The following is a 27,176-nucleotide window of genomic DNA, read 5'->3' as shown; positions in this document are numbered from 1 at the left end:
AGTATGTACAGATACGGAAAAAATCTGGAGTTTCCTTATTGTATAAGTTTCGCCTACAACACACTGCGCATGCGCAGTAAACAAGAACCCCTATATGCTATTTGTGGACAGTCGTGTGACATTGTTGCCTAGATACAGGTGGACTCCCATGAAGACTCACTCCATGAAAGAATTTTGAGTAGAATAAGTACTTAGTGCGTATGAGAATGCGTAATATTTCTTTTTTATTACGATTTTGTTGAGACGGGCTGTTCGCTCTTTGTAACGCCTGTTCAATCTGGTTAACAGTTTAGTGTAACTTTAATGGATCAGTCGTGGAAATGAAAAGTGCTGTAATTTTAAGTATGCTTTTTATGATGTACACAACAAACACAAACAGCGAGAGTAAGATTATTCCAGTATTCATATTAAACAGTGTAACGTACACGAATTTACAACATGAATACTTAATACTAAGACTGGGGAATTCTGCAAAACATAACCTATAGAAAGTGTTGTCTGAGCGGTAGTTGTGTTTGTGCTGATCATCATGATGACTTGCAATGTTTGGACCTACCTGTCTTTAGTGTCAGTCCAAAGACAAGTGCACAGCACATAAAATAATTTTCACATGCAATTTCTCATCCACTCAAATGTGAGCTCTGCTAGACATATTTTCACTCAGGGACACCAAGATTCAAGGGGCTTTTATAGAACAATACAAATTATCCCAAGCCTACCTGTGTGCCCCCAATCCACACAGCATTTGTTTCAAAATCTCTCTTATCACTGCATAAATTAATAATATTGAAGTGCTAGTTTCTTTAATCTTCACATAAGTTTAACTTCATCTTGTTCCTGTTTCACATCTAGGTATTGCGCAAACTGAAAATTAATAATTAATGGTATTTGTGAATTTAAAAATGGTGTCGTTCTAATTATTTTATTCTTAATGTAGCCAGAACATCATGTTTATTTCTTAGTAGGTAATAATGTTAATTTCACATATCTAGTATTTCAATGACATAACTTTAATCATAAATCATCCTGGAAGCCTAACTTTCTTGGTATCATGTTCGATAAGGATCTTAGTTGGCCTTTTCACATCGATGACCTTCATAATGCTTTAGACTCAATAAGGGGGGCAAAGACTAATTGGGATTTCCCGGTCTCTGATCGGGTCAAAAACCCTGATGGAACTGATATTTAACCCTTGTGGTGAATTTCGGTGAAGTCCGGAGGGCCTAATTAGTCAAATCCACTCTCCTCACCTCCACGCTGGGGCCCCCTGGGATCTTTTAAGATGCGAAAGAGAGAGTGGTGTGCGGAAAGCAATGGGAAGCTTCCGCATTTATTTATCCCAAGAAGAATATTATTACAAATAACTGCATGATGAGTTTTTCTCCCGTAAAAAATTCCGGACGTAAACTATCCCCCCAATCGGATGTCCGGGTGGGGGTACAGGAGAAGGGCAATTCATGCCAGAATACGAAAAAGAAGAAAGAAGACTGACGACTGCAACTGGAACTGGAGCTACTCTGCAGCCAGGTAAGTTGGAAAATTTGAAGAAAGCAATAAGAACAAACAGAGTGGATGTGATGGGAATATCAGGAGGGAGGTGGGAAAATAGTGGGGAGTTGCAAAAGGAGGCTAGCAATAGCGAAGGAAGCTTTTAATAGAAAAAGGAACATCTTCTGCGGACCTTTGGGAAAAGAACTAAGAAAGATAGTAAAGTGCTTCGTATGGAGTTTAGCATTTTGTAGAGCAGAAATATGGACATTACGACGAAGTGAAGAGAAGAGAATAAAAGGATTTGAAATGTAGATATGGAGAAGAATGGAACATGAGAATTGGACAGACAGAATAAGAAATGAAGCTGTGTTGGAAAGAGAGGGTGAAGAAAGAATGATGTTGAAAATGATCAGGAAGGGGAAAAGGAATTGGTTGGGTCATTGGCTGAGAAGACACTGCCTACTGAAGGATGCAATGGAAGGAAAGGAGAAAGGGAGAAGAGTTGGGGGCAGAAAAAGATCTGAGATGATAGACGAGAATAAGATATATGGATCATATGAGGAAACAAACAGGCAGGCAGAAAATAGGAAAGATTGGAGAACGCTGGGTTTGCAGTGGAAAACCTGGACTTGGGAGAACAATGAATGAATGAATGAATGACTGAATGACTGAATGTATTTTTTGTTACGGTTAAAGACCGCAGATTATGTAGGGGAAGCTATTGCATATCTGGCGAGGATAAAGGGATTTTGTGCATTAATCAATGCAATTGCCCACTTTCTACTGTACTATTTCATCTTCAAGTTTTTTTATTGTAAAAATCGGAGATATGCTTCCCCATTACCATTTTTGATATCTTCATTCGATTTTGGTATGCCTTTTTTTTCTCTTTTGCCTATAATTTTTAGGGCACTAAATTCAAATGCAGCCTTTTTTAAATATATGTAAAGTTATTTCATTCTTCTTCTATGTTTCCTGAAATTTTGATTTGTTGAAGGTGTTCCTTTATTCTACATTCATAAAGCCATTGAATACTACTATCTCTCAATAAATCTATTTTAAATATAGACCTAAGCCTATTATTTTCTTGCTTGAAATTTTTATTCTTTCTTTTATTCCATGGTTATGGTATTCTAATAGGGGATACAACTAAATGATAATCCGTGTCTAATTCTTATATTTCAAAGTGTTTAGTATAAACAATTGAATGCTTTGTTGACGTGAAGACACTTCGAGATATACGAGTAGCTTCTAGCCACATAACTTATCCTTTTCATTTGGAAATTTGAGAACTGTAACATAACACTCTCACTTATAGCACTCTGGTAATTGCTGGTACACAATCACACAACATTTAGGAGCCATCTGTGAATAAAAGAATATGGATAAATTAATTTCATTTTAAATGAAAGTCTAAACTTCCATCATTTCAGTTCCCTGAATGTATTTTTCTTTTAGGTTATACTGTACCTATACTAGAAATAACCGTTACTATGCGATTCATCTTTTGATTCCTTTTCAGACTTCACTTTTATGATTCACTTATTTTTAATAGTTTGGAGACGTACAAGTTACCATACTACTGTCCGTCCGAGTGGTTATTTCGCAGGGTCGTCCAAACAGGGGAAATCACATAGCAGTTAGGCCTACTTACTTAACCGTGCCCTTTCTTTTAAATTATTTTAAATAGTTGTATAATACTACGTAAATTTCCAATTCTGTACAGCAAATATTTGCAGAGAAGAGTATCCACTAGTTCTTACAGAGAGGACAGGAGAAACGTTTGGGGCAAACCGGGATGCGACATAAGCATTCGGCTGGACAGTAGCTACCCATTTATCCTCTTCGTAGTTACCAATCAGTGTATTACGAAGATTTTAACCAAGAATTACACTTCCTTTTAGATCGACAAGAAGAAAATGACAAGATGGAAACGCCGATGATGGTGGAGGCTTCGAGCAGCGACCAACAGCGGGCATTTAACAACTGGAATGCAGAGTGGGAGAAGAGAGTCAGGCAGGGGGACCCGCAGAATCTGAAGAATTTGGAGGCTGGACTTCATTATTTCCAATTCGATAGCCGGGAAGGTACAGTAACTGTTTACATCCCGAAGTATACAATTGCTTTCAGCTATGCACAAGCAGCTCGTGGATACCCAGAGTAGCGCAATCAGCTAATCGGCCGCCATTGTTATTCCATTTCAACACTCTTGGGATAGGAATATTTAAAGTAAAGCTCAATTTAGGCAGTGTCCGTGGCCCTTAAAATTAAGAGTAGGTTATTTGATTCTGACTTAGACTATATTATTTCATTCCTATACAACTGTAGCATATACGACAAATAGCGAGCGCTGCGCTGGAATTGCAATGACTGATTTGTCGGTTTTCCGGCGCAAAGGATTGTGGTACTCTGGATATCTACGGACTCTGTGCAAAAGTTCAGGAGACTTGAATTCTTATGAGTAGCGAATATGGCATTTATCCAGAGATGTCATGTAACCAGTTCTCACTAGTCGCCCGATTCACTTGTTGAATTAGTCACAATTCGTAGAATCTATTCTTAAATGTTTGAAGTTTAAAATACATTAGGTTCTTGAGAGAAAGCAAGAACATTAAACATTTTAACATGAAATTCTCTAGCTTTTTAATATGACAGTAAATATAATCGTATCATATTTTTAAATCGTTGTTTCTTAACCAAGTGTGCAGACAGTCAGAGGAGGAATATAATATCGACGGCCCATTTAGAAAAGAAAACAACTCAAAATTTAAAGTTTTGAGAAACCTGAATTTTGAAGCTTCATGTTATTGTGAAAAATCATCAAAGGATTGTTGAACTTAATCCAAATTGAAATCATGGAAATAGGCCTACGTAGATAAATTAACATGGAACAACCTAAAGCTTAGTATTCATATCATGAAATAATGTTATTTAATTACTCTGTCTATTTAGAATCCCCCATAGAAGATTTCACTTTAAGAAAAAAGCATTGAACATATGGGGCTATTCCATCAAATGACCAGTTGCCATAGAAACGTCTACCTATCACATAGCTTGTACAATGTACAGAGCGATCCAAAAGTAGCGCACATCTTAATAGGGTTCTATGGATGAATAAATGGGTAGACCTTATTATAACAATTTTTTTTGGTATACCGTCTGTATTTATGTCCTAATACGTTCACATATATTTATAAAGATGAATTTGTTACATTTACTTACATCAGTTTTAACTTAAGTTACATCATTTTTCACAACATATGCTGAAAATTGCAGCCCCGTTCAGTAACGCATGTATAGCTCGCGCAAGGAACGATTACCGAAAAGCAATGGTGGCGTTGCTGTCTGTTTTGACGTGTGTATGTAGGCACGCCGAGGGGGCGAGAAATGCTGGCCGATTGAAGTACTGTCTCTTCCAACAAGATGGACATATGAGGACACAGTTGTGGAAATGAAGAACGTAGCAAGAGAAAAATTTGAAGCTAATTAAACGCGTAACATATGTTTATGATTGAAATAATAATACCGTGCGATACAAGTCACGTATTCACATGCAACGGAACAAACTAAAGTCGTGATGTAACTATCATAACGCAAGACTCATTCTATAGATGTCATTTCTCTTCCGACTGTACTCTTGAATATCATTTAATCTATCTCATGACCTTTCCTGTCCGCCGCTCTTCCTTATCGCATTGTTTCATTCGCATTCCTTCCTTCAGTATTCTCTACTTGCGAGACCTATACCACGGTAGGTAGGCTATAACACGGTACTCGCCACGCGCAGACTACGAGGCAAGCCCCGCCCTTCTCTACGTCATCCGTTGTACAAAGTGTGAAAGCTTACGCGCCACAGACATGCATTAAAAACGGAGGAAAACAGTAACACTATAATATATGCATACACGCAGCAAAATACAATGAGCACTATTACTTAAAACATTGGCGTCTGGCTACGGAAATCTCCATAGTTAGGTGGCCAGCTGTAGGTGTCGGGGGCCACGGAGATTTCTGGTTTTACGTAAGGTTTTGTTTTGTCATATGTCAACTTTTGTAGATTAAGTCACAGGCTTTTAATTGTCGTAACATATTATTGAATAGGAAGTTTCTTATTACCTTTGGCTCCTTCTCCCCTCCTTCCCCTAAAAATTTATAGCGTACAGACACATTCACAAACCGTCAATAAAATTTCAGTTGAAACTGTCCCTGAATGAGGAAATTATTCTTTAGAGAAGCCGTCTAAGAGTATGGACATGCAATTCTGGAAAATTAGTAAAACACGGCATACTCGTGAGAATGGTAAGTGAGGTCATAACAACGTATATGTAACATGGAAATATACTCATATGCTACTGAAGGAAAGAGATTAGAAATAGACACGATATACACTTTCTGGAACCGAACTTCTATCTACGGCATTTTCTTGAAAGAAAGACAAGGGTTTACGGTACAATAAGAAGCAACAGAGAGCTTCCGAAGTCTTTCGTTGAAGATGAAAATAATTTAACAGTAGAAGAGAGCGTATTATATAGGGAGGATGGCGTCTTCTTTAGATTTCGAAATACGAAAGAAGAGAGGAGTTAGGATGGCCAGCACTTTGTACTTGGTGACACTAGGAAGAAAGGAAAATGCTAGAGGAGGCTGTGTGAAAGCTCTCTTGCATCATTCAATAGAACAAATATGTACACAGAGTAAGTCAATATCTGTTCTACTATTCAATTCTGAGAAAAACTATAAAATGGAGCAGAAAAGTTGTGTTGTGATTCCTAAACTGTGCTTTAGGATCTATAAATTAAAAACTCTGACATGAAGCTGTTATATAAGAATAGGTCTATCTTGCTGGAAACAGCTAGCTACTGACGGAAATGATTTAATCTAGATGTCATAAGATACTTGTAGTTGTCTCTCTTCAGTTCCTCAAACAGACCTCGAACACTCTTTATAAAAATCAAAAATCCTTTCTGAAATGGCAAAATAACTTTCTTACCACTACACGCATTAAGTTGAACAATTGAAATAATTAATCTAAAACTTGATCCTGTTTTTCAGTTTCTATGCCGTAGATGATCTTTAAATTATATTTAGTGGCTGGCTAGAGTTCAACACATCGAATCCATCATTAACACATTTTATGAATTCTGATACATGCTTTTCTTCGGGAATAAGGTGCAAAATGGTTTTGGATATTGTATTAGAAAGAACTTCTGCGACCTTTCTTACATTTTGCTTCTCCATTCCACACAGAGTTAAATGATCATTTTGTATCTTGTATGTGTATTTCAGATCTCTTTTGTTGTAATTCAGAACTTTTAAAAATGTATTCTCATTCACAAATTTCAAAACCACTATCAAGAAGATCGTTTCTTAAGAATTTCAGCGCATGTGGCACATCACAAAAAGCCCATATACTTATTTCAGGAACGTTAGTATTCTGAAATTGGGTTTTATTTTGGACACGACCCAACTTTAACAGAATCCACATATTACACGGCCCCATGTCATTTACGAATCCTCTCATCCTTAGGCCTATATTCTTCAATTCATATACAGCAGTATGAAGAATGGCAGAGGTTACTGCGCTGTCGGATCGTAAAATATTATCTATAAGAATGCGTATCATCATTTCCCACGGGGCGTGAAACGCTTCTGTCAAGTACGCTTTCGTAAGCCACTATCCATGTGAACGCGGTGTAGTAAGCTTGCCGGTGACGTCAAAAGCTCACGATTCGGTCGTGACGGGATCAAACATGTTTGATTTTCAGTCGTAAGCCGCCTGGCTTTAGTGAAGCAAGATGTCTTGTTAGCTTTGTTTTTAGATTTAGTAAGAGTGATACAATACAATTTTTGGAACTATAGGTATCAAATAAAACATGTTCTGTACAATCCAACATTGGGCGAGTATCGGGATCGTGATAAACAAGCAGCAGCGGATAAACGAATGTCTGCTACCCTAAATATACCAACATTTGGACCGAAGAAATTTATAATGAAATTTAAAAACTTGAAAAGTTTCTGAGAGTGAGAGATCAGAAAAGTCTACCGATGAGATCTACAAACCTAAAGCTGCCTGGTTAATGAAAATAAACTATTTCAAGTGACATTCTAGTTCTGTTTTGGCAGTTATTGTTTGTTTCATACAGTTTTTGTGTCATATTTTGTTATAAGAAGTCGAACTCACTCAAACAAATCTTCAAATTGTACCTCTGTCATTCTTAACGAATTTTTGAAATCCTCAGGATGATTTTTAAGTTCTCCTTCAATAAATCTTCAAGCTCCCAAAGCTTTGCGTTGTAGTGTCCACTGCCTAACCCACCATCTCCTTCTCTTGTGTTTTCTTCTTTGCAAGAAACGATTTCATTCGCTGAAACTGAACATATAACCCAGCCGTCGGCAATTTTGTACTCGCGATGACATCACTGGACGCAAGCCGCAGTACGTAAGATGTAATATTAGTCGAGGAGTATAGAGCACTCCGTTCGGATCCCAGTGGCGGACTCTCAACCCAATCATCTGACGTAGACTACACAATATTGTTTTATAGATGAACAGATTGTATTGTATTTCACCTTTATGTTTGCTGTGCTACAACAACCTAGGAAAATACTTCACAAATTGCCACTCTTAATACAACTCGTAAATTTTCGTCTGCTAGTCACGATCTTTGTTTAGATTTTACAAGTTTTCGTTCAGAAAAAAATTGTTCGGAAATATATCGAATGTAGAGACAAACATAGCGGCTATGTAGGGTCGCGGCAGGCGACCTATGATAATACTATAGATATTTTCTATGGAGAGCATTTTAAATAATTCTAAGCCAGTCTGGTGTGTTATACAATGACAACGTTTAATGTCCTCACTTATTTCCAGCTCTCTTAATATCACGTTAGTCCACCTAGTAGACTTTTTTAAAGTCGTATTTCGAGTCCCGTATGTTACTATAGATACTAATTACTTTCTGTTCAGATTCGTTTCTTCTATATATTTTCTTCATGCTTGGCATAACTTTTCTCTTATTGTATTTCCTTCGAGTGTAATGACATCGAGCAAATATTCTTATACAGAGAGATAATTCGTAACTCCGCGGATGAACATTACCATTTATACTGCATCAATATCTGTGTTTTCACCTGAAACGAGAGATTAGACCACTGTTCATGCATCTTTGATTTTATTTCTCGTTCAGCTAGTGTTTCAATATCCCTTATACTCATTTGTAATGTCTGTGTGGATAATTTCATACTGTTAAAAACATCAGATTATTCGGGACAAATAATGTTAGCAACTTTATTCTGACATGTTTTAATGAATTGTCTTTTATTTTAGCACTTCAATGATTTTGCGATTTGTATGTATGTATTGCGAGTAATTTTACGGCTGTCGCCGTCTCCCGCTTCTCAACTTCAGGTACTCCGGTTTTGACAATCGCCCATTTGTAGACCCCTGCAGATCATATCCTCCTGAACCTCCTCGCTCCATTTCTTCATTGGCCTTCCTCTTCTCTTTTTTTCCGGGGGAGTCCAGTTGAAGACCTTATTAGGCCAGCGGTCGGCTGACATTCTCTGGAGATGCCCATACCATATCAGGCGTTTAGTTTCCACTGATTGTAAGATATCTCCTGATACCTGCATTATATTTCGGACATCCTGATTCCTAATGTGGTCCATCCTCGAAACTTGACAACTACGGCGCCAGTAATCCATTTTTAGAGCCAACAATTTCTTCTTCATCCTGTCTCTCATTTCCCAAGTTTCAGATCCATAGGTACATATACTTTCTATTATAGTTTTATATATACTTGTCTTAGTTTTCCTTGTTACCTTGTCATTCCACAGGAGTGTATTTAATTGTCTTATGGCCCGCTTTCCTTGGCCAATCTTATTATTATCTTCATCACTTTTGGCCTGACTGTTGAGGGTAACACCCAAATATTTGAATGATTCAGAATTTTCTATTTGTGTATCCCCAGTATCTACATTTACCTTGCTGCGACTACCCACAACCATGTATTTTATTTTCTTGAAATTAATTGATAGCCCCCCTTCCTTATTTTGCGATTTCCAAAGCAATAATATAACTTGCATGGAGTTCCCTTTGACTCAGTTTGTTCCATCATAATTTAATACTGGAACTGTTATTTGAATTTCGTTCTTCTATATTTTAATTGCTTGACTCCGTCTAGCCCTACGAAAAGAAAATTATTTTTATACTTATTTTCTACTGCATACATTTCCGTTTACAATTACATTGGATATGTTCATGCTTACCTATGATTTCGTGATAATCTTATGACGTGTCGTAATGTCGCTAGATGTTTTATTTTTAAGTGTCTATTATAATTTTAGAACAGAAGAGGCGTCTACATTGTCACCATATGCACACCTACTGTTCCTCCCATTCTTCCTTAAACACACGTTTCCGAACAGACGTTGAAGGTTTTGAGAAAGAAACAATCTAATATAATCAGGTATCCACTGATAGATGTCTGTGTACTGGAGTTGTAGGGGAGTTGATTGGAAGGGAGAGAGTGAAGCAAAGACAGTTTACTGCGCTGCCCCTTCGACAGCACTATTGCTAATGATCACGATGACATTTTCTCCGATCCCTGCCATACATTCTTCAGCAACTAACCATGGCTACGTCTCGACTGACTACTTTGTCCTTCCGTGTGAACGGACCACGCTTTCCAGCAAGAAGGAACTGGCGTGGAGCAATCATGATATTTTTAAATCGACGCGAGCGTTTCACGCCCCGTGGGTACACAAGCCTGCTAAACAGTCAAATGTATTGTCGTAAGAAATGCTATGCTGCACTTGCATTTATTATTATTATTATTATTATTATTATTATTATTATTATTATTATGTCTTTTTCCATGTCAATCGTATTATTTATATTATATTTTAAGATCTCAAAACTAAAAGAGATCAAACCTACATGCATTTTATGGTGAAGAGATGCCTTTGTAATGTTCGAGGAGAAGGTAATGGATATTTAAGTTGTCTTTTAAAATCATAGGCGTTTTAGACAGAGCTCGTAACGTGACTGCTACAGCAACATCTTCGACTTTTTCCCCCTTCAAGTTACTGCTCTTCTAGTTATTAACACGGATTTTTTTGAGGACTGAAAATGGAGGATAATTTAATACTTTCATTTTCAAAAGTCTTAATACGGGCTTCTAAGTGCATATTTTCATGTTTTGATTCCTTCAAAGTTTCTTCTAGCTCTGTAATTTGGTCCGAAAGCATCTCATTTTCGGATTTCAACAATTTTTTTTTTCAAAATATCAATTTTTTCGTGTCAGAGATACTAGGATTAGTGAACACTTGTTCATTTCCATTATTAATTGCAGGACAATAATTTTCTCCCGTGTTCGAGACGCTGGAATCCAACACATTTTCTAGGATCTTTTTGTTATTTCTCCTCTCCATGCGTTGGGTCCGGCGTTCTGAAGGATCATTATTTGATTCGGGATTAGAATTCGGTATAGGCCTATTTAGATGGGGTTCAGCTCATTCACGTAATATCCATTTATGTTTCAAAGTTGGAAGCTCCGTTTTAAGATCCCTTTCATAATAATTTTCACCAAAATGATAAGATCAGACTGTTGCGTTTCCTTCATTGAAAGAATCTTCCCTTTTACACAAATATGCCCATCTTTTCCTACGCACATCTTATTTAGGGAATCTGTGGAAAGTGATACTCGCGCGGGCAGAAATCCTTGTTGTAGGCTGTTTGAGCAGGTAGCAATAGCGCATACAAAAGGCATTTTTTCTTGTTTTGTTTTCGCAATAGCTACTTTCAATAGTACGTCATAATGTTAGTCCTTAGAACTAGACCAATTAAATTTATATTTCAGTTATGCAATATACGGTCGTAGGACATATTTTGACTGAGAAAGATAGCATAAACATTATTTATATTAACATTTTCCAGAAATTATTAATAAAACAAATGACCTTATGATGAAACTTACTTGTATGTACAGAATGAAGTAGCTCTATTAAACCTAACACAAAAATATGTACAATCACTATTTACAAACACAAAAAACAAACAATTTTCACTCAAACCCTCAAACTACTGTAAGACTGGTAATCCCCGCCACTTGGAGTGTATAGTACGATTATTTAGTCCTGACAGTCGCCGGAGATGTGCGCCTAGATCAGGCGAATCCATTTAGTTACGCCAAGGGGTGTATGGGTTATTCATTCGCTTGCCTTCGAAGCGATCGGGATGTCATGCGTGCGGTGGAGCGGCATGTTTCCAGTACAATTAAGCTGTACTGCATTCCTTTACCGACCGCTCGCCCTTATCTCTACTCCGGAACTTTTCCCCTCTTTCGCGTCGCTGAGCTGTCAGGACTAAATAAGCGGTCTGTACAACGGCTGACGCCAGAGACAGAGTTTGCTACCGCGCATCCAGTTCATGACATGTACCGTGTTATACTTACAGTGGCATGTACGAACTCTTTTTACCATGTTTGCGGCCACTTTTTTGAGCACGCGTACACTGATGTTGTTAATCTCCGTTGTTATGGTACTCTTTAGTTCCTCCAGAGTGTGCGGTCTGTTTTTGTATACCCTTCCTTTAAGATAACCCCACATAAAGAAATCTGGGAACGTCAAATAGGAGGTCATGGACGCTACAATCCTCGAAAAATGATACGCTCACCCAAAAGCTCGCGCAAAAACTGCATGGTTTCATTAGATGTGTGACATATGGCACTGTCCTGCTGGAACCAACAATCACATTCATCACTGTCAAGAAGCGCAATAAACTGTATAATGATATCTATGTACACAACACTGGGCACTGTAGTTTCAAAGAAAGTGGAGCCCACTATACGACGACGTGAAACGGCACACTACACTCCAATTTCTTTAGAGTGTAAGGGGGTTTCATGGAACACATGTGGATTTTCGGTGGACCAAATTCGAGAGTTTTGACTGTTCATGTAACCACTAAGGTGAAACCACGCCTCACCTGTGAAGAACACACGGTCAAGCTCTGCAATTCCATGGTTGTCAACTAATGACCGCAACCATGTAAGCTACAGTACACTACGCGATTTTGTTTATTAGGCTCCTTGAATTCTTGAACACTGCGTACATGATACGTAAGCACGAAAATGTAACCGCTTCATCGCTCTCTGAGCACTTCCACATGAACTCTAAGAGTGGAGCTCAGAGTCTCCGCGAACGTTTTGAAGGCGAACGCTCCATCACATTTCTCACCTCAGCCAGTTTAGCAGGAGTTAAAATGGCCGGTCTCCCGGTTCTCTTCTTGTCTGCAACTGATCCACATTCCCTGAAACTGACGATTACTCTCGTTATGGTCGAATTGTTGGGCACTACCACATCCGGATAATTCCTACGAAATTCGTCTACAACACGTGTACAAGGACGACTGGAAAAATAATGTTCAACAACGAAACCTCGTTGCTCTTTGGAAAACGACATGTTTGCCGAGCAATAAACAAAGAACTATTGCAAGCGTCAGTGTATACATACACATCACAATGACGACAAGGTTTGTTGCTGTTAATACCCATGATGCGGTAGCCGATAGCACTTTCCAACTGCATTACTCAATATAGACACCATAATTTTAATGTGAGCGACTTTTGGAGCGCTCGTATTAGGCAAGACCCATAGGCCTATAATCAATGCTTTTTTCTTAACGTGAAATCCTCTATAATTACTTTCTTCTCACAAGATCTGGGAGTTATCTTCGGCATGGAGTTCCACCTCCTTGGCCACCAAATATCTTCATTGAGTCATTCCACTTCAAACAGGACAAATATAAAGGAAATTTAACCTTGATGTTTTTTATTTCTGTCAAATTTTTTGTTCGATTGAAGGAACAAAAATAAAATTTAAGGGATACAGGGTTACATACAATCTGTGAAATCATATCTTTGTAATTTCTCAGTCGTAGATTGGCTGTTAATTTCGCAATGTTTCCACCATCAATTAACAACTTTATATTCTCATGATGACCACACACATACAGACTGAATGAGTACTACTCGCTCCAGGAAGCACACATTGTTTTGGTCTTAGTTCCGCAAATTTTTAAAAACTAATTTGTATGTCTGAATATTTAACCTTAAAAGCTCAAAATGTTTCTTTTAAATCTGATAACAATAATCTTTTCTGTTTCTGTACTTTGTGGCCGTCTTCTTTTACAGAAACGAAGTTTTACTTTCTCGCCATGATGCGACTTATATCATTATTAGTGTAATGGTCAATTAAGTACTTTTTCCACTATGGATGTGTCTAAAGTTTATCCAATTCTAGATTCTGGATTTGAGAGAATTCCCCTCTCTGCAGCTAAGTTTTTGCAACACTGATCATGTGATTAGATGCATCACAGTGTTCCCTAATTTTACTGTATGACCACTCTTCAAATATATAGTATTGACAGAAGTCAATAGTGTTTCCGAAACACTCTGGTAGCTTATTAATTATGTCACCGCTACTCTTCTCATCTGGTGTTGTTTCTACTTCCTTTTTTCTCAACGCGAAAAATCTTTTCCTTATGTGTCTGTTTTATTTTCTGATATTTCTGTTAGGGATAATTCTTCTGTGATAATTTCTTCTTCTTAATTGATGTCTCACCCTTGACATCAAACTTTCATTAAAATTATCAATGTCCGTCACTGACACCTCTGACACCTCTGAATTATTTATCAATTTCCGAATTGCCTGTTGTTTCTTCTTCAATGTTCTGGACACTAGAACCGCCTAAGATATCAACACTGCTGGTTTGAACAGCACTTGATTCACTAATATTTGACATTAACAAAATTTTCTTACGACAATTTTCACAAATCCTAAGATTGTACGACAACTTAATGTGTTGCATTTTCAATTTTTAAGCATGTTGGAAGTCACGCACCCTAATTTCCCTTTCTTAAACCTACGACTATGATTGCTTATTTTGAAAGGATTAAAACACTGATCATGTCTAGGTTCTGTTATTACTCATTGTGATTAGCCTACACACTAATTGCACCAACTAAAAACAATAACAGAAACTACGCCACACACACTCGCGGTAATACTATAGTACAGTGTTATTAATGCCCTAACGTTTGAAAATCTCGGAACAAACTGAAGAGAATTCATTCCGCCTTGGACCTGGATTAGGTATGGTATTGTATATCCCAGCCAATCTTCTCCAGACATAAACAAAGAGGACTGACAGTCGCCAGTGTGAGTCGCATGCCAGACTTCAGCCAACAGTTAACAGTGTGCCGCTACAAGGGATTAAGAGCGCAACAGAGCTCTATGCGCGTATTTATTTAGTATTTTTTTACTCTGTCATTTATTGCTTTTCCACTATGAAATTTTGGTCTACTTACACATAATTAAATGGAGAACATGCTGATAATTTAAAAAATGGTATTCTAAGTTTGCTAACATTATGAACAACAAAATTAACCTATATAATAATTATGGCATAAAGTACTGTGAATACATAAAAATGGAAAGTGATTATACACAGGCTAAAAGCCTGATATTTAACCTTCCAAATGAAACTAACCTCGATTTCATACGATACACATAATGGGAGAAACGAATGTTTGTATATGCCAATGTGTACAATTTTTCAATAATTTTGATGCTGTATAGATCTCAAAATAACCAGAACTGGGGCCAAGAAAAATAATATGGGTCTCTTATTTTTACCCTTAGAAAGCATACAAGAAGTTTCAAACAATTCTAAAAATATGAGATCAAAAATTTGTCCGGTCTGACGTGGAATGACTCCATTGCATATAAAGCCGACACCTTTACATTTATACTTTGCTCCAAAACATGACGCCCTTCCTTCACACCTTTCACCACTTAACTGTAGAAACGAGCAAGGGGTAAAATTTACAAGCGTCTAGCTGTAGCAAACAGGAGTCTCAATTTCTGCGTGTCTGATGGGTCGGGAGAGATTGGTCGAGATCGGTCGTCTGCCGTTGTAAGAGCCATCTCGTGTATGTGTATATATACGCGTATTAGACTGTGGTCTATATCGTGTAGGCCAATGCCATCATCCTGGCGGCAGCCTTCGAAATCTCATAGAATTGTCTGTGTTTTTTCTGTAATTTGTTAAATTTGTTTCTCTATTTATTTGTGCTATTTAGATGTGTATTGATATAATGTAACTAGTAATAACCATACTTTTTATGTAAGTTTTGTGGTTCCTCAGTTTTCTTATAAACGTAATGTACAAACTCATAAGAAAGTAAAGCATGTTGTGAAAGTAAGCAAGTCCTTCAAGTGCGATTATTATGACGCGCAGTTCAATCATGTGAAGAATCTTAAAAAAAAAAAAAAAAAAAAAAAAAAAAAATATTGTATATAATGGGTTTAAAAGTGACAAAATCTTTAAATGTGAAATGTGTGATGCTCAGTAATCAAGAAAACAAACTCTGAAATAACACTAAAGTCAGGTGCATCAGTTAGAAGCAGTGACGCGTAAGAATGTATCAAAACATCATTGCTCTCTTTGTTCATATGAAACAACCAAATATGAATGATTCAAACATTATAATGAAATTCATAATATATCACAACTAAATCGGAAACATTTCTAAACTTAGAAGAAGTTCATAAATGGAAGAAAAACACAGAAGTGGAGACCAGAGAAAACTTTATATACAGTAAGTTAGAGCGTGTCAGAAAACAGCAAGTAACATTAAGCATCACTATTTTTCCTGTTACCACAGTTGAGTATTACATGCCTACGTGAAACAGACAAAGGCATATATACAAATACAGGGCAGCAAAAATTAATGCTTTTTGTCCGGCCAGTATGAAAATAAGAGAGTTGGAAGTTATAATTTACGGACACACATGTTGGGCATGGAAGTGACCTTGGCCATTTGTTTCTCTCTTCTTCTCAGCGCCTGGAAACAGCCAGTAAGATAGCTAACAAGATACCATTTGACACCATATTGAATGAGATACGAGACTCTGTCACAGAATCCAGTTTAGAAACAGTACATCTCTTAACTAAAAAGGACTGTATAATACTGAGAAAGCCTTCAATCTTTCGGAAGAGGGGATGCGTAATGCTGGATACAGGAAGTTACAGAAAGCAGTGATCAGTGTATTCTGTATTATAAGTAGGGAAAGGAAGTTCATGTATTTGCATATTTATTCTCTATCATTGTTTGAATATGCTGAAAGATTATCTACATGAATCACACATTTCTGAATACAATTATATTACTTTTATTGTGCATTAATGTGCATATTTTGCCTCTATTTATAAAAGCATCATATTTTAACATTTATGCAGGGAACCTTCTTATTATGTATGTTTATTTGTCTTTCCCTCGTTTTTAAAAGTATGTAACCTTGTAAACACGACTAATTTATGTTTATGAATTTTGAACATAACGATGGCGCCCCCATAGGGAGCCTCTTGAGTTAGCAATTAGTATTCCTTTACTGCAGTCTTGAGCAGATTTCGATAGAACAATATCCAGTTTAACATCAGTTCCAAAAGAATGTAGGAGATAAAGTGAATGAGAAAACAGCAAATATTCTTTCCAAAAACCCTGGATATTATCAACTTAAAGAAATTCAAGATATTCTCGAAGGAAAAACACCCCAAAAACCAACAAAATGTTCTGTAGAACAGCTCACAGCTTTTGTGCAAGCCCTTCTTACTTCTTGTGACGTAGAACGAAATTTATCGCGCTACAAAGCTATGCTTAGAGACAACAGGCAAAGAATGACAACAGAAAACATACGACACTGCTTAGTTGTGAACTGTAACAGCATAAATGGAACATTCAGCAATGAGGCTAGCATTTCAAAATCCATAGACTAAACGTAAGTTACCTATACCTTATTATTCTGTTAAAATAATCTCAGACTGATAATGAATACTTTGTAGCATATTTATCAACAATTTTTACGGCATAAATGCATACATATTCTTCACATTTTTAGGGCATGAACTTCCTTTCCCTGATTATAAGCCACAAGGAACTGCTCCTGACATGACAGCACATTTTTTGAAAGAAGAAGATTTTGTTCTTATAATACAAAGCCCAGGGAGAAATTTTAAAAACATATGGCTCAGAGAAAGTAATAATTGAGGGCTTTGCCGGAAGAAAGGCGGATAGACCTATATGCCCTTCTTCGGAAAAACGGTTTAAAATGTAGTGAATAATTCGATAATTATAATAGCGGAATTTTGTTTTGATTGTACTGTACATACCTGCAGGAAAGGGCTGCATGCGTGTATAACATTTTATTCAGGTGCGTTTTAAAATCTTAGATTGCATGTATCTCATTTAGCCCTTTTTCCGGCAAACCCCTCAATTATTGATGGTAGGGCCTACCCATGGTATGGGTGATTATGGATTTCAACTTATCGCAATAATGACAGTTGATGAAATGAATCAGGGATTTCCAGGGACTTTCTTAATATCTAATAGGACAGATGAAAATGTGCTATCTTTTGTTTTTTAATTGTGTTAAACAAGAAATTGGTATCCTGGCCACAAAATCTTCATGAGTGACATGAAAGAAGAATTTTATAAAGGTTTACGAAAATGTCCAGCTTTGGCATCAAATTTTTTGGATTAGGACTCTAAATTATACCGGGAAGCTAGAAGGCGAATGAAGAACTTCCAAGTGCCTGGGCAATAGATATTACTACAGTGCGAGCGAGAAGTTTCTCCGCAGTGCTTCTGTAGCCACGGTGCAGCCAAGAATCCACCAGGCAGAGAATTCAAGTGGCAGCACTGGCCGCTAAGCATATGATTGACTGGGGATGTGAGGTTGTCAAACCGGAATTAATGGGAAAATGTCAACTTTCTACAAGATTACGTACCAGCTGTCTACAGGATTACTAGAACTAATGGAGCTGCGGAGGGACTTTTGGATCGCACTGTATAAAGCTTGGGTAACTGCGATGGGCCCTCCCGATAAACGCTTGTTTTACACCTGGCACATCGAAAAAGTATGGAGTAAGAACATTAGGAATAAAATAAACGATTTAACCTAGCAGGCAGTAACATACAAGTATTTACGAGTTCTTCACACAGAAAATGACGAGAACACTTATGCTAAACTTTTGGTAGGAATCCTTCAGTATTTAACAGGTGATACTGAATTATCATTATTTTTTTAATATTTTACTACTACTGCATGAAGAACGTAGTGTGTTGGGCCTGCTGCCGTAGGAAATAATTGTGGTATAGATATTAATATGCACATAGAACGGATGCAACGTAGTGCTCTAAAGCACATATACCTACACTGTAAAAAAAACAAGAAGACTAGACAAAGACATATCAACTCTCATGAAATTAACCAGAGATAGACTATTCGACAGACTGACCGTTTTGAACAAAAGAGAAATACAAAAACAAATCTGATATGAGCAAGCCAATCCGCAAAGAAGTTCTAAATATTTCTCTGTCACTTTTGCAAAGAAAGGAAACAGATCAATAAAATATATGAACAGTTCATGTTTCTTTAGTGTTGTTGTTTGTTTGTTATTTAGTAATATTGTATTTGTTAAATTCGTTTCTTCATAAGACAGTTTATTCATTTTATCCTGACATTATCTATGGGTGGCAAGATTTATATACAGTGATGTACAGTTCAGCAGTGTAAAGTGAAAAACTGGTATCTACACATTCATTTGTAGATTGGATTTAAATGGTGAGTGACCTATATGGTATTTCATAACATACTATTAATGATGTTCTTATATTAATTATTTATGTTGGATTTAATCAATTTTTTGTGGGGATATTCATATTATGTTAGTACAATATAGGAACCTTACATGCAGGAAACAAGCATCGAACCAAAATCACACATGCGCGACTGATTTCACTCGACCCAACAGTACAATCGTTAATGTTTTATTGTACAATCATTACTTATTAATTATAAATAAGATACATTTTAGAAGTGTAGGTCTAAAAGCAATTGGCGTACAAATGTATGTAACACTTATTAGACCACTACACCTATTCATTTCAAGAGAAACACAATATCTGAGACTTAGAATAAATCAACGCCTAATGTCAAAGGACACTAACTCCAAAATCACAACTTTACAGGGGAGGCAAAAAACAGTTTAATTGTGTACATTTTATTGTTACTGCTTTAATTTAAGAGATATGTTGATAAAATTTAAATCATATATACTGTATATATATCAAATATAAACCTAAAGACAATACAATACAGTACATATTTTCTAGAAATATTTTAGTATTGTCTTAAAAATTAACACATTTTGGAGATAGTGTTCTTTGTTACTAACGAAGCTTTCAATTTAGTAGACAGTGTTAAAAATAAATGCCAAAATATTGAATTTAAACATTTTAATAAAAAATTATAGCTATTTGACAATGCAAATTAATAAATTTAATTATTGTGGTGAGCAGCAAATATCAATTTCTTCTTCTTCATAAAGGAATATTATCTAAACTTAGAACATATCAGTAAGATTATAAAAATACCAGTTAATATTATTTACGCAGCATAAAAGCATAATATTATCATTATTAGATCAATTTATACTATTATCTGAAATATTAATTTTAACAGTGCATTTATAAAATAATAAAAGAGCAAAGTTATCTTCATTTTTACATTGCATTTTAGAACATCAGTGTTTTTAAATATTGCTAATGTTACTTTAATATACCACAGCTGATGAGGGTTTGGACGAAAAAGTTATTCAATTAATGATCAATTTATTTAAAAAATAATGAATTCTACAAATTCAGTTCATTTAAAAGTCTGTCTGCACGTAATGAAAAGAAAACACACACTTAACTCAGAATTTGTGCCCTAAATGACATTGAATAAAATTATAATATGAATATATTATATTATATTTGATTCAGTATTTTATGTTTTGAATAGTATCAATATCTACACCTCTCATATAAAAATTTGAAATTTCCTCTTAATTTTATAATCACTCATTGCTCTTCATTTTGAGTACTGTATCTTATATTACGATTTCCTGTTCTCCATTTTTAAACTATTGTAAAAGAATTGGTAATTTCCTGGTAAAATATTCTGTTTACACAGTTGCAATAGATTTTTAATTTTCTAATCTTGTATATTTTTAGTGCTCCTTGATGTTTTGGTTTAAGCTGACGATTATCCAGCCTAAATCCAAGTGTAATCTTGCTTTGTACATTGAATTTTTGGAATTCTTCATCATACTTGTATTTAAATAATAAGTGTTCACTGTTACTTTTCCGATACTGGAACCACACTATATCCAGCCATCTTACAATGTTTCCGTTAGTGTCAACTTTCTTGTTCTTTATTAATGTCTTCTGAATTTCTCTTACATAATTAAATCACTCTGTTTCACTTCTATTTTTGATACAGCTTAAAGTATAGTGTATCACCCTGATGGATCAAATATTTCTGTATGTTTGGTTGTTTTTTTTTCAATGTTCGCATGGACTGTGTCCATTTGTGAATGTCCTGGTTAAAAAAAATATGTTCAATTTGAGGTATGTCAAAAACATTCGCAGCGTAGAGGAGCATGGTTGATATAAGCACATTCCTCCACAAGTATCGAACATGAAATAGAACCTTTTACCATTCTGCAGTTTTTTCATTTGAGCAAAGAGACGTGATGGTACTACTGCAGCTTCCCTTTCTGCAATTATCTCGTTTCATATAAAATTTTGTGCTGTTCTGTTGGCTACAGCATACACGGTCAAATTATATAGGCCTACAGCTAATCTACGTTTATAAAACACTCATTCCATTTTAAAACTTGGATTGTAACGCACAGCTTCGAAATAAAATTAAAAAAAGTAAAGAACGTTCACTGATGCCATAATTTTGTAATTTTCTTTTACTTGAGCTGCTTCCTTTCTTTCAATGTGGGACTGACGAACTGCCTCCGTTTCTGTCTTCTTAAGTTCAAACATGTGATCATATTTATAACATTTATTGCATTGATGCTTTCTGGGATTATGAAAAGCTATATTAAAATTATTTTTGAAAATATGACGTTAATATGAAAGGTTTTCTGTCTGAACATTAGCATTCCTGAATTTCCCTCCCCCCAACATTTGGGCTCATCATTGATCCGGATGCACCCACCGCAACCTTAGGCTTACTGTGCTACCTATGTTTTATCATTTAATACCAATTCATCAACCCTGTTACCTTGATTAAGGTGTACAGTCCAGATATAGAACGTTTATTACAAACTGTAAACTTCTTACAAACTGAATTGATTTAAGAATGCGTGTTCTATTAATAAAAAAATTATCAAATCTTTAACAATAAACAGTATGGTGATTGTATTACATTCTTGGTTGTATGTTCTGAGGAAGTGTCACCAATAAAATCTTAGAAATGTTAAATAATTTAGAGACAAAGAACACTATCTCAACTCAGTGTTCTTCTAGTTTATATTTTATTATTGTCAAAGAAAACTAAGTCTAGATAGTGTTGTTTGACACTCAGCATCTGTCTAAATTAACACAACACTATCTTAAAAAAAAAAAAAAAACTATTACTTGTAGAGACATATTACTTTCACACTATTATAAAGGCTACTTTGTACAACATGATACTACAAATAATTCAGAAAGTCGATTTTTGGCGATAGTGTCCTTTGACACTAAGCCGTCGAAATGTCAAAGTGTTTTGTAACTAATTCTATAAGTGAAATGAATTACTTTATAATCGAAATTGAAACGTTTATCTCTCTTCAATAGCACAGAGCATACAGCTGATCGCGAAGCCCGACCTCTCTATGACGTCACATGGAATGTTTGAGAGCGACATTTCTATTTGTCTCCGAATCACACATTAGTCGATGGTAGCCAATAAGAACTCGACATACAATATAGCTAGCTACACCTGAAAATTTCTACTCCTCACAGCGCGACCGATCTCATCCGACCCAAATTAGACGTCTCTTGTATGCTACAGATAGACACTTATATAAAATTTAGCTGAGTTGCCAATTCCTGAAGTCATTATCACATTGTATTTATGCCACGCGCCTAAGGGTTAAGAAGATAGGGATTTACGAGGGTTTACAATTCCAGGAAGAAAGACCGTCATATATTTTGGTGCAAGGTATACCCTCACCATTATTACAATCTAAAAAGCGTCACATTCCAGTACAGTGCCCCGAAAACTTACATAGTGCGAACACTGGATGAAAGATTAAGTAACAAAGTTTACTCCGAAGACCGTTTAATTGCACAACTGGACAGTATTGCACAACACAGCATGACCTAATAGTCTATTGTAATGTAACGTTTATTGTTATAATTGTAACTAACAATAAAATTACAAAAATGGATAAGCAATAAAGGCCCATATTCGAAAAATTCTGGGTTAAAACTCCGTGCCCAGCCAATTTGACTCATGTTTTTCATGGTTTCCCTCAGTCACGAAGGCATATACTGGATTGGAAATTTGCATATCATGATTCATAACACCCTTAATCACCAATATCATGAACATTAAAATAAAATCTAAATCAATTACATGAACACAAGCCATTTATAACACACGACAATAAAAACAGAGTCAGAACAAAAGTCCATGGCCTACAGATATACCCAAAGATCCTACACACGTGATACGATCATAGATGTTAGTGTGTATGAATAAACTTATCAAAAGAGATGCCAACTGAGAATAAGTGAAACAGGAGAAGGTGGTTATGGGATTTTTAAGTCAGGTAGGATAAATTTAATTTTAGACAAAATGAATAACACGACCTCAGAATGGCTCGAAATTAACATAGGAGTGAAACGGATTTGCGGTGTTTCTCTTTTTCTGTTTATAATGCACACGAAAAAAATTATTCAGGAATGGAGAGCCATGCGATATAAAGAGTTGGAGATAAACAGATATTTAAAAATATGTTAATTAATATTTGTGGATAACCTAGTTTTAATAGCACCTACAGAAAATGATCTACAATACTCAGTACATTAGTAAAATATCATTGCAAAATATAACATGGAAATAATACAGAAAAAGAAAGTTTCGCCTTCTGGCGAAAATAGCTTGTCCCTAGTAAAATATGTTTGGAAGACAACATTTTAGAAAGAGCAAATGATATTACATATATTGGCTACAAATTAACATTTGATAATTATTTAGAATAATGAGCAAAACTGTAAAACACTCCAAGACTATGGAAATGATCAATAGAGTAATGAAACCTTCCCTGGTACAGAAGAGCACTAGAATACGACTTCAACAAACCCTGTACTCAGTTATGGCAGTTCTTTTTATTTTATTGAGTTATTTTACGACGTTGTATCAACATCTCACGTTACTTAGCGTCTGAATGAAATGGAGGTGATAATCCAGGTGAAATGAGTCCGGGGTCCAGCACCGAAAGTTACCCAGCATTTGCTCTTATTCCCTTAAGGGAAAACTCCGGAAATACCTCAACCAGGTAACTTGCCCCGATCGGGATTCGAACTCGGACCACTTGGTTTCGCGACCAAACGAGGTGACCGTTACTCCACAGGAATGGACTTATGGTAGTGAGGCAAATATATTAAGGGGAAAGAACAGCTAATGAAATAAGATTTATGCGAAGAACAATATTATATAAAAATGAGACCATAAGCGCAGCGATGAAGTAATGGAAGAACTCGGCCTGTAATCAATACTCAATTTCATACAAAATATGAGAACAATTGCATGAGACGTTTGCGATGTATGAGATCCCACAGAATCCCAAAAGCTATGCTTCACTATCTATCTTAGGGGAAAAGATTTCTGGGAAGCCCCATAAAGAGTTTGAGAGAAAATTACTCTTTATTATGAGATCTAATAGACCACATGACTTAAAACTTGTATGGATGATGATGAAGTCAGGTAGATAGATGTCTTTGGAAATGGTTCTTGTTGCGCAGTAGTGCAATGGAACAAATGCATAGTGTGATTGTTTTGGTTTTGCCAATCCACATTGCATATGCAAGGAATTTCCGCCATCGAGTACAGTTAAGAGAAAAATATTATGTGCTGACAATTAAGATTATTATTGTTTTTACCAAGTATGCTAATTTGAAGCTTTATGCCATGAAGTCCTGAAAATATGCTGCATAGCATGCTCAATAGTTAATATACACAGGAACGCCTGAAATATGAAAAAAAGGTACAGTTAATTTTGTATATTCGTTACTACTGTCGTTCAAAGCATGTACAAAATGATTTTGTATGACTTGAAAATGGAGAGTAAATTATGCAGTTGAATACGTATCCTCGCCTTACTACTAGGTCTATGTCATTCACTGAAAGTAAGTGAATGCAGTGACACATGCATAACAATCAAGTTTATTTTGCTTCTTGCAGACTTACCAGGATACATGGAAGACAAGGCAGGTACAATACCACAAACCACGACAGCTACCATGACAGAACCAATCCCAGCTCACATGTTAGATCCCATGCCACAACCCGTGCCACATTCCATGCCACCACCCGTGCCACCTCCCGTGCCACCACACGTGCCATCACCCGTGCCATCACCCGTGCCAGCACCATCATTACAGAACCCACCAGAAGAAGAAGATGACAGGAGAACGAAGAGTTGCTGCTGGCGTTGTTTAAGGTATTTATTTCGTTGGTTACTTCACATGTTGAATCGCAGGCCAGCACCCATGCCAGCGCCTATGTCATCTCTCATGATAGATTCAATGCCAGCTCCCATGCAAGATACCATATCAGTACCTATTCCAGAAACCATGTCAGCTCCCATGCCAGAATCAATCCCAGACCCCATGCGAGCTTCAATGCAAGATATCATTCCAGCTCCCATGTCAAGTCACATACTAGATCCCGTGCCAGCCCCCATGCCAACTGGAATGCCAGCTCCCACGCCAAGAGCAATGAGCCTCTGGTCTCGTTTAAGATATAGGTTTCGTGGGCCAGCTCCCATTTCATTTGACATGCCATTTCGCAGGCCAGCCCGCATGCCATCTCCCATGCCAGATCGCATGCCACCACCATATTCCAATTACCTACCAGCAGAAGATAGGCACCGAATAAGGAATGCCTGGTGGTCTTGTTTAAGATATATATTTTTTGGGCCACGTCCCGTACTAGATGACGACGAGACATATTACACGCCGGCACCTATTCCAACTTCTGTGACAGCATCCTTGCCAGATCCCATGCCAGTACCCAGACCAGCACCAATTCCAGATTATATGCCAGGATCCATGACAGCTCCCATGCCAGATCCAATACCACTACCAGTGCAAGATTCCATATCAGTGCCTATGCCAGGTCCTATGCCATTACCCATGCCAGCTTCCATGCCAGCAGAAGATAGGCACCGAAGAAGGAATGCCTGGTGGTCTTGTTTAAGATATATATTTTTTGGGCCACGTCCCGTACTAGATGACGAGACATATTACACGCCGGCAACTATGACAACTTCTGTGACAGCATCCTTGCCAGATCCCATGCCAGTACCCAGACCAGCACCAATTCCAGATTATATGCCTGGACCCATGACAGCTCCCATGCCAGATCCAATATCACTACCAGTGCAAGATTCCATGTCAGCGCCTATGCCAGGTCCTATGCCATTACCCATGCCAGCTTCCATGCCAGCAGAAGATAGGCACCGAAGAAGGAATGCCTGGTGGTCTTGTTTAAGATATATATTTTTTGGGCCACGTCCCGTACTAGATGACGAGACATATTACACGCCGGCACCTATGCCAACTTCTGTGACAGCATCCTTGCCAGATCCCATGCCAGTACCTAGACCAGCACCAATTCCAGATGATATTCCAGGACCCATGACAGCTCCCATGCCAGATCCAATACCACTACCAGTGCAAGATTCCATGTCAGCGCCTATGCCAGGTCCTATACCATTACCCATGCCAGCTTCCATGCCAGCAGAAGATAGGCACCGAAGAAGGAATGCCTGGTGGTCTTGTTTAAGATATATATTTTTTGGGCCACGTCCCGTACTAGATGACGACGAGACATATTACACGCCGGCACCTATGCCAACTTCTGTGACAGCATCCTTGCCAGATCCCATGCCAGTACCCAGACCAGCACCAATTCCAGATGATACGCCTGGACCCATGACAGCTCCCATGCCAGATCCAATATCACTACCAGTGCAAGATTCCATGTCAGCGCCTATGCCAGGTCCTATGCCATTACCCATGCCAGCTTCCATGCCAGCAGAAGGTAGGCACCGAATAAGGAATGCCTGGTGGTCTTGTTTAAGATATATATTTTTTGGGCCACGTCCTGTACTAGATGACGAGACATATTACACGCCGGCACCTATGCCAACTTCTGTGACAGCATCCTTGCCAGATCCCATGCCAGTACCCAGACCTGCAGCCTTTCCAGATGATATACCAGGATCCATGACAGCTCCCATGCCAGATCCAATACCACTACCAGTGCAAGATTCCATGTCAGCGCCTATGCTAGGACCCATGCTAGACCCCATGCTGGTTCCCATGTCTGATTCCATGGCGAATTCTTTGTCAGCAACCTATTCAGATCCCATGCCAGTACCCATAGAAGTCCCTATGCCAGCTTCCATGCCATCAACCAAGCCAGACCCCATACAAGCACCTATATTAGATCCCATGTCAGATTCCTTGCCATACCCCATTCCAGCTCCAATGGCAACACCTATATCAGATT

The 27,176-nt window shown here is 37.2% G+C and overlaps 1 protein-coding gene across 1 annotated transcript; it reads left to right on the top strand.

Moving 5' to 3' along the window:
• Nucleotides 1–774: 774 nt before the first annotated feature.
• On the top strand, nt 775–25,892 carry LOC138704246 (tetra-peptide repeat homeobox protein 1-like). Its single transcript, XM_069832124.1, has 4 exons — nt 775–1,527; nt 3,396–3,578; nt 24,843–25,778; nt 25,861–25,892. Exons 1-4 carry the CDS (start codon nt 1,458–1,460, stop codon nt 25,890–25,892), a joined length of 1,221 nt encoding a protein of 406 aa, XP_069688225.1. The 5' UTR covers nt 775–1,457.
• The last annotated feature ends 1,284 nt before the right edge of the window (nt 25,893–27,176 follow it).

This window comes from Periplaneta americana, chromosome 8 (genome assembly GCF_040183065.1).
Source record: "Periplaneta americana isolate PAMFEO1 chromosome 8, P.americana_PAMFEO1_priV1, whole genome shotgun sequence".
In the NCBI taxonomy this organism is placed as follows: Eukaryota; Metazoa; Arthropoda; class Insecta; order Blattodea; family Blattidae; genus Periplaneta; species Periplaneta americana.
This window is presented reverse-complemented; position numbering and strand designations above follow the sequence as displayed.

Coding starts and splice junctions, on each gene's coding strand:
- LOC138704246 (XM_069832124.1), top strand. CDS start 1,458: ATGCCAGAATACGAAAAAGAAGAAAGAAGACTGACGACTGCAACTGGA. Junction 3,579..24,842: donor CCAATTCGATAGCCGGGAAG/GTACAGTAACTG, acceptor TGCTTCTTGCAG/ACTTACCAGGATACATGGAA. Junction 25,779..25,860: donor CATATCAGTGCCTATGCCAG/GTCCTATGCCAT, acceptor GTCTTGTTTAAG/ATATATATTTTTTGGGCCAC.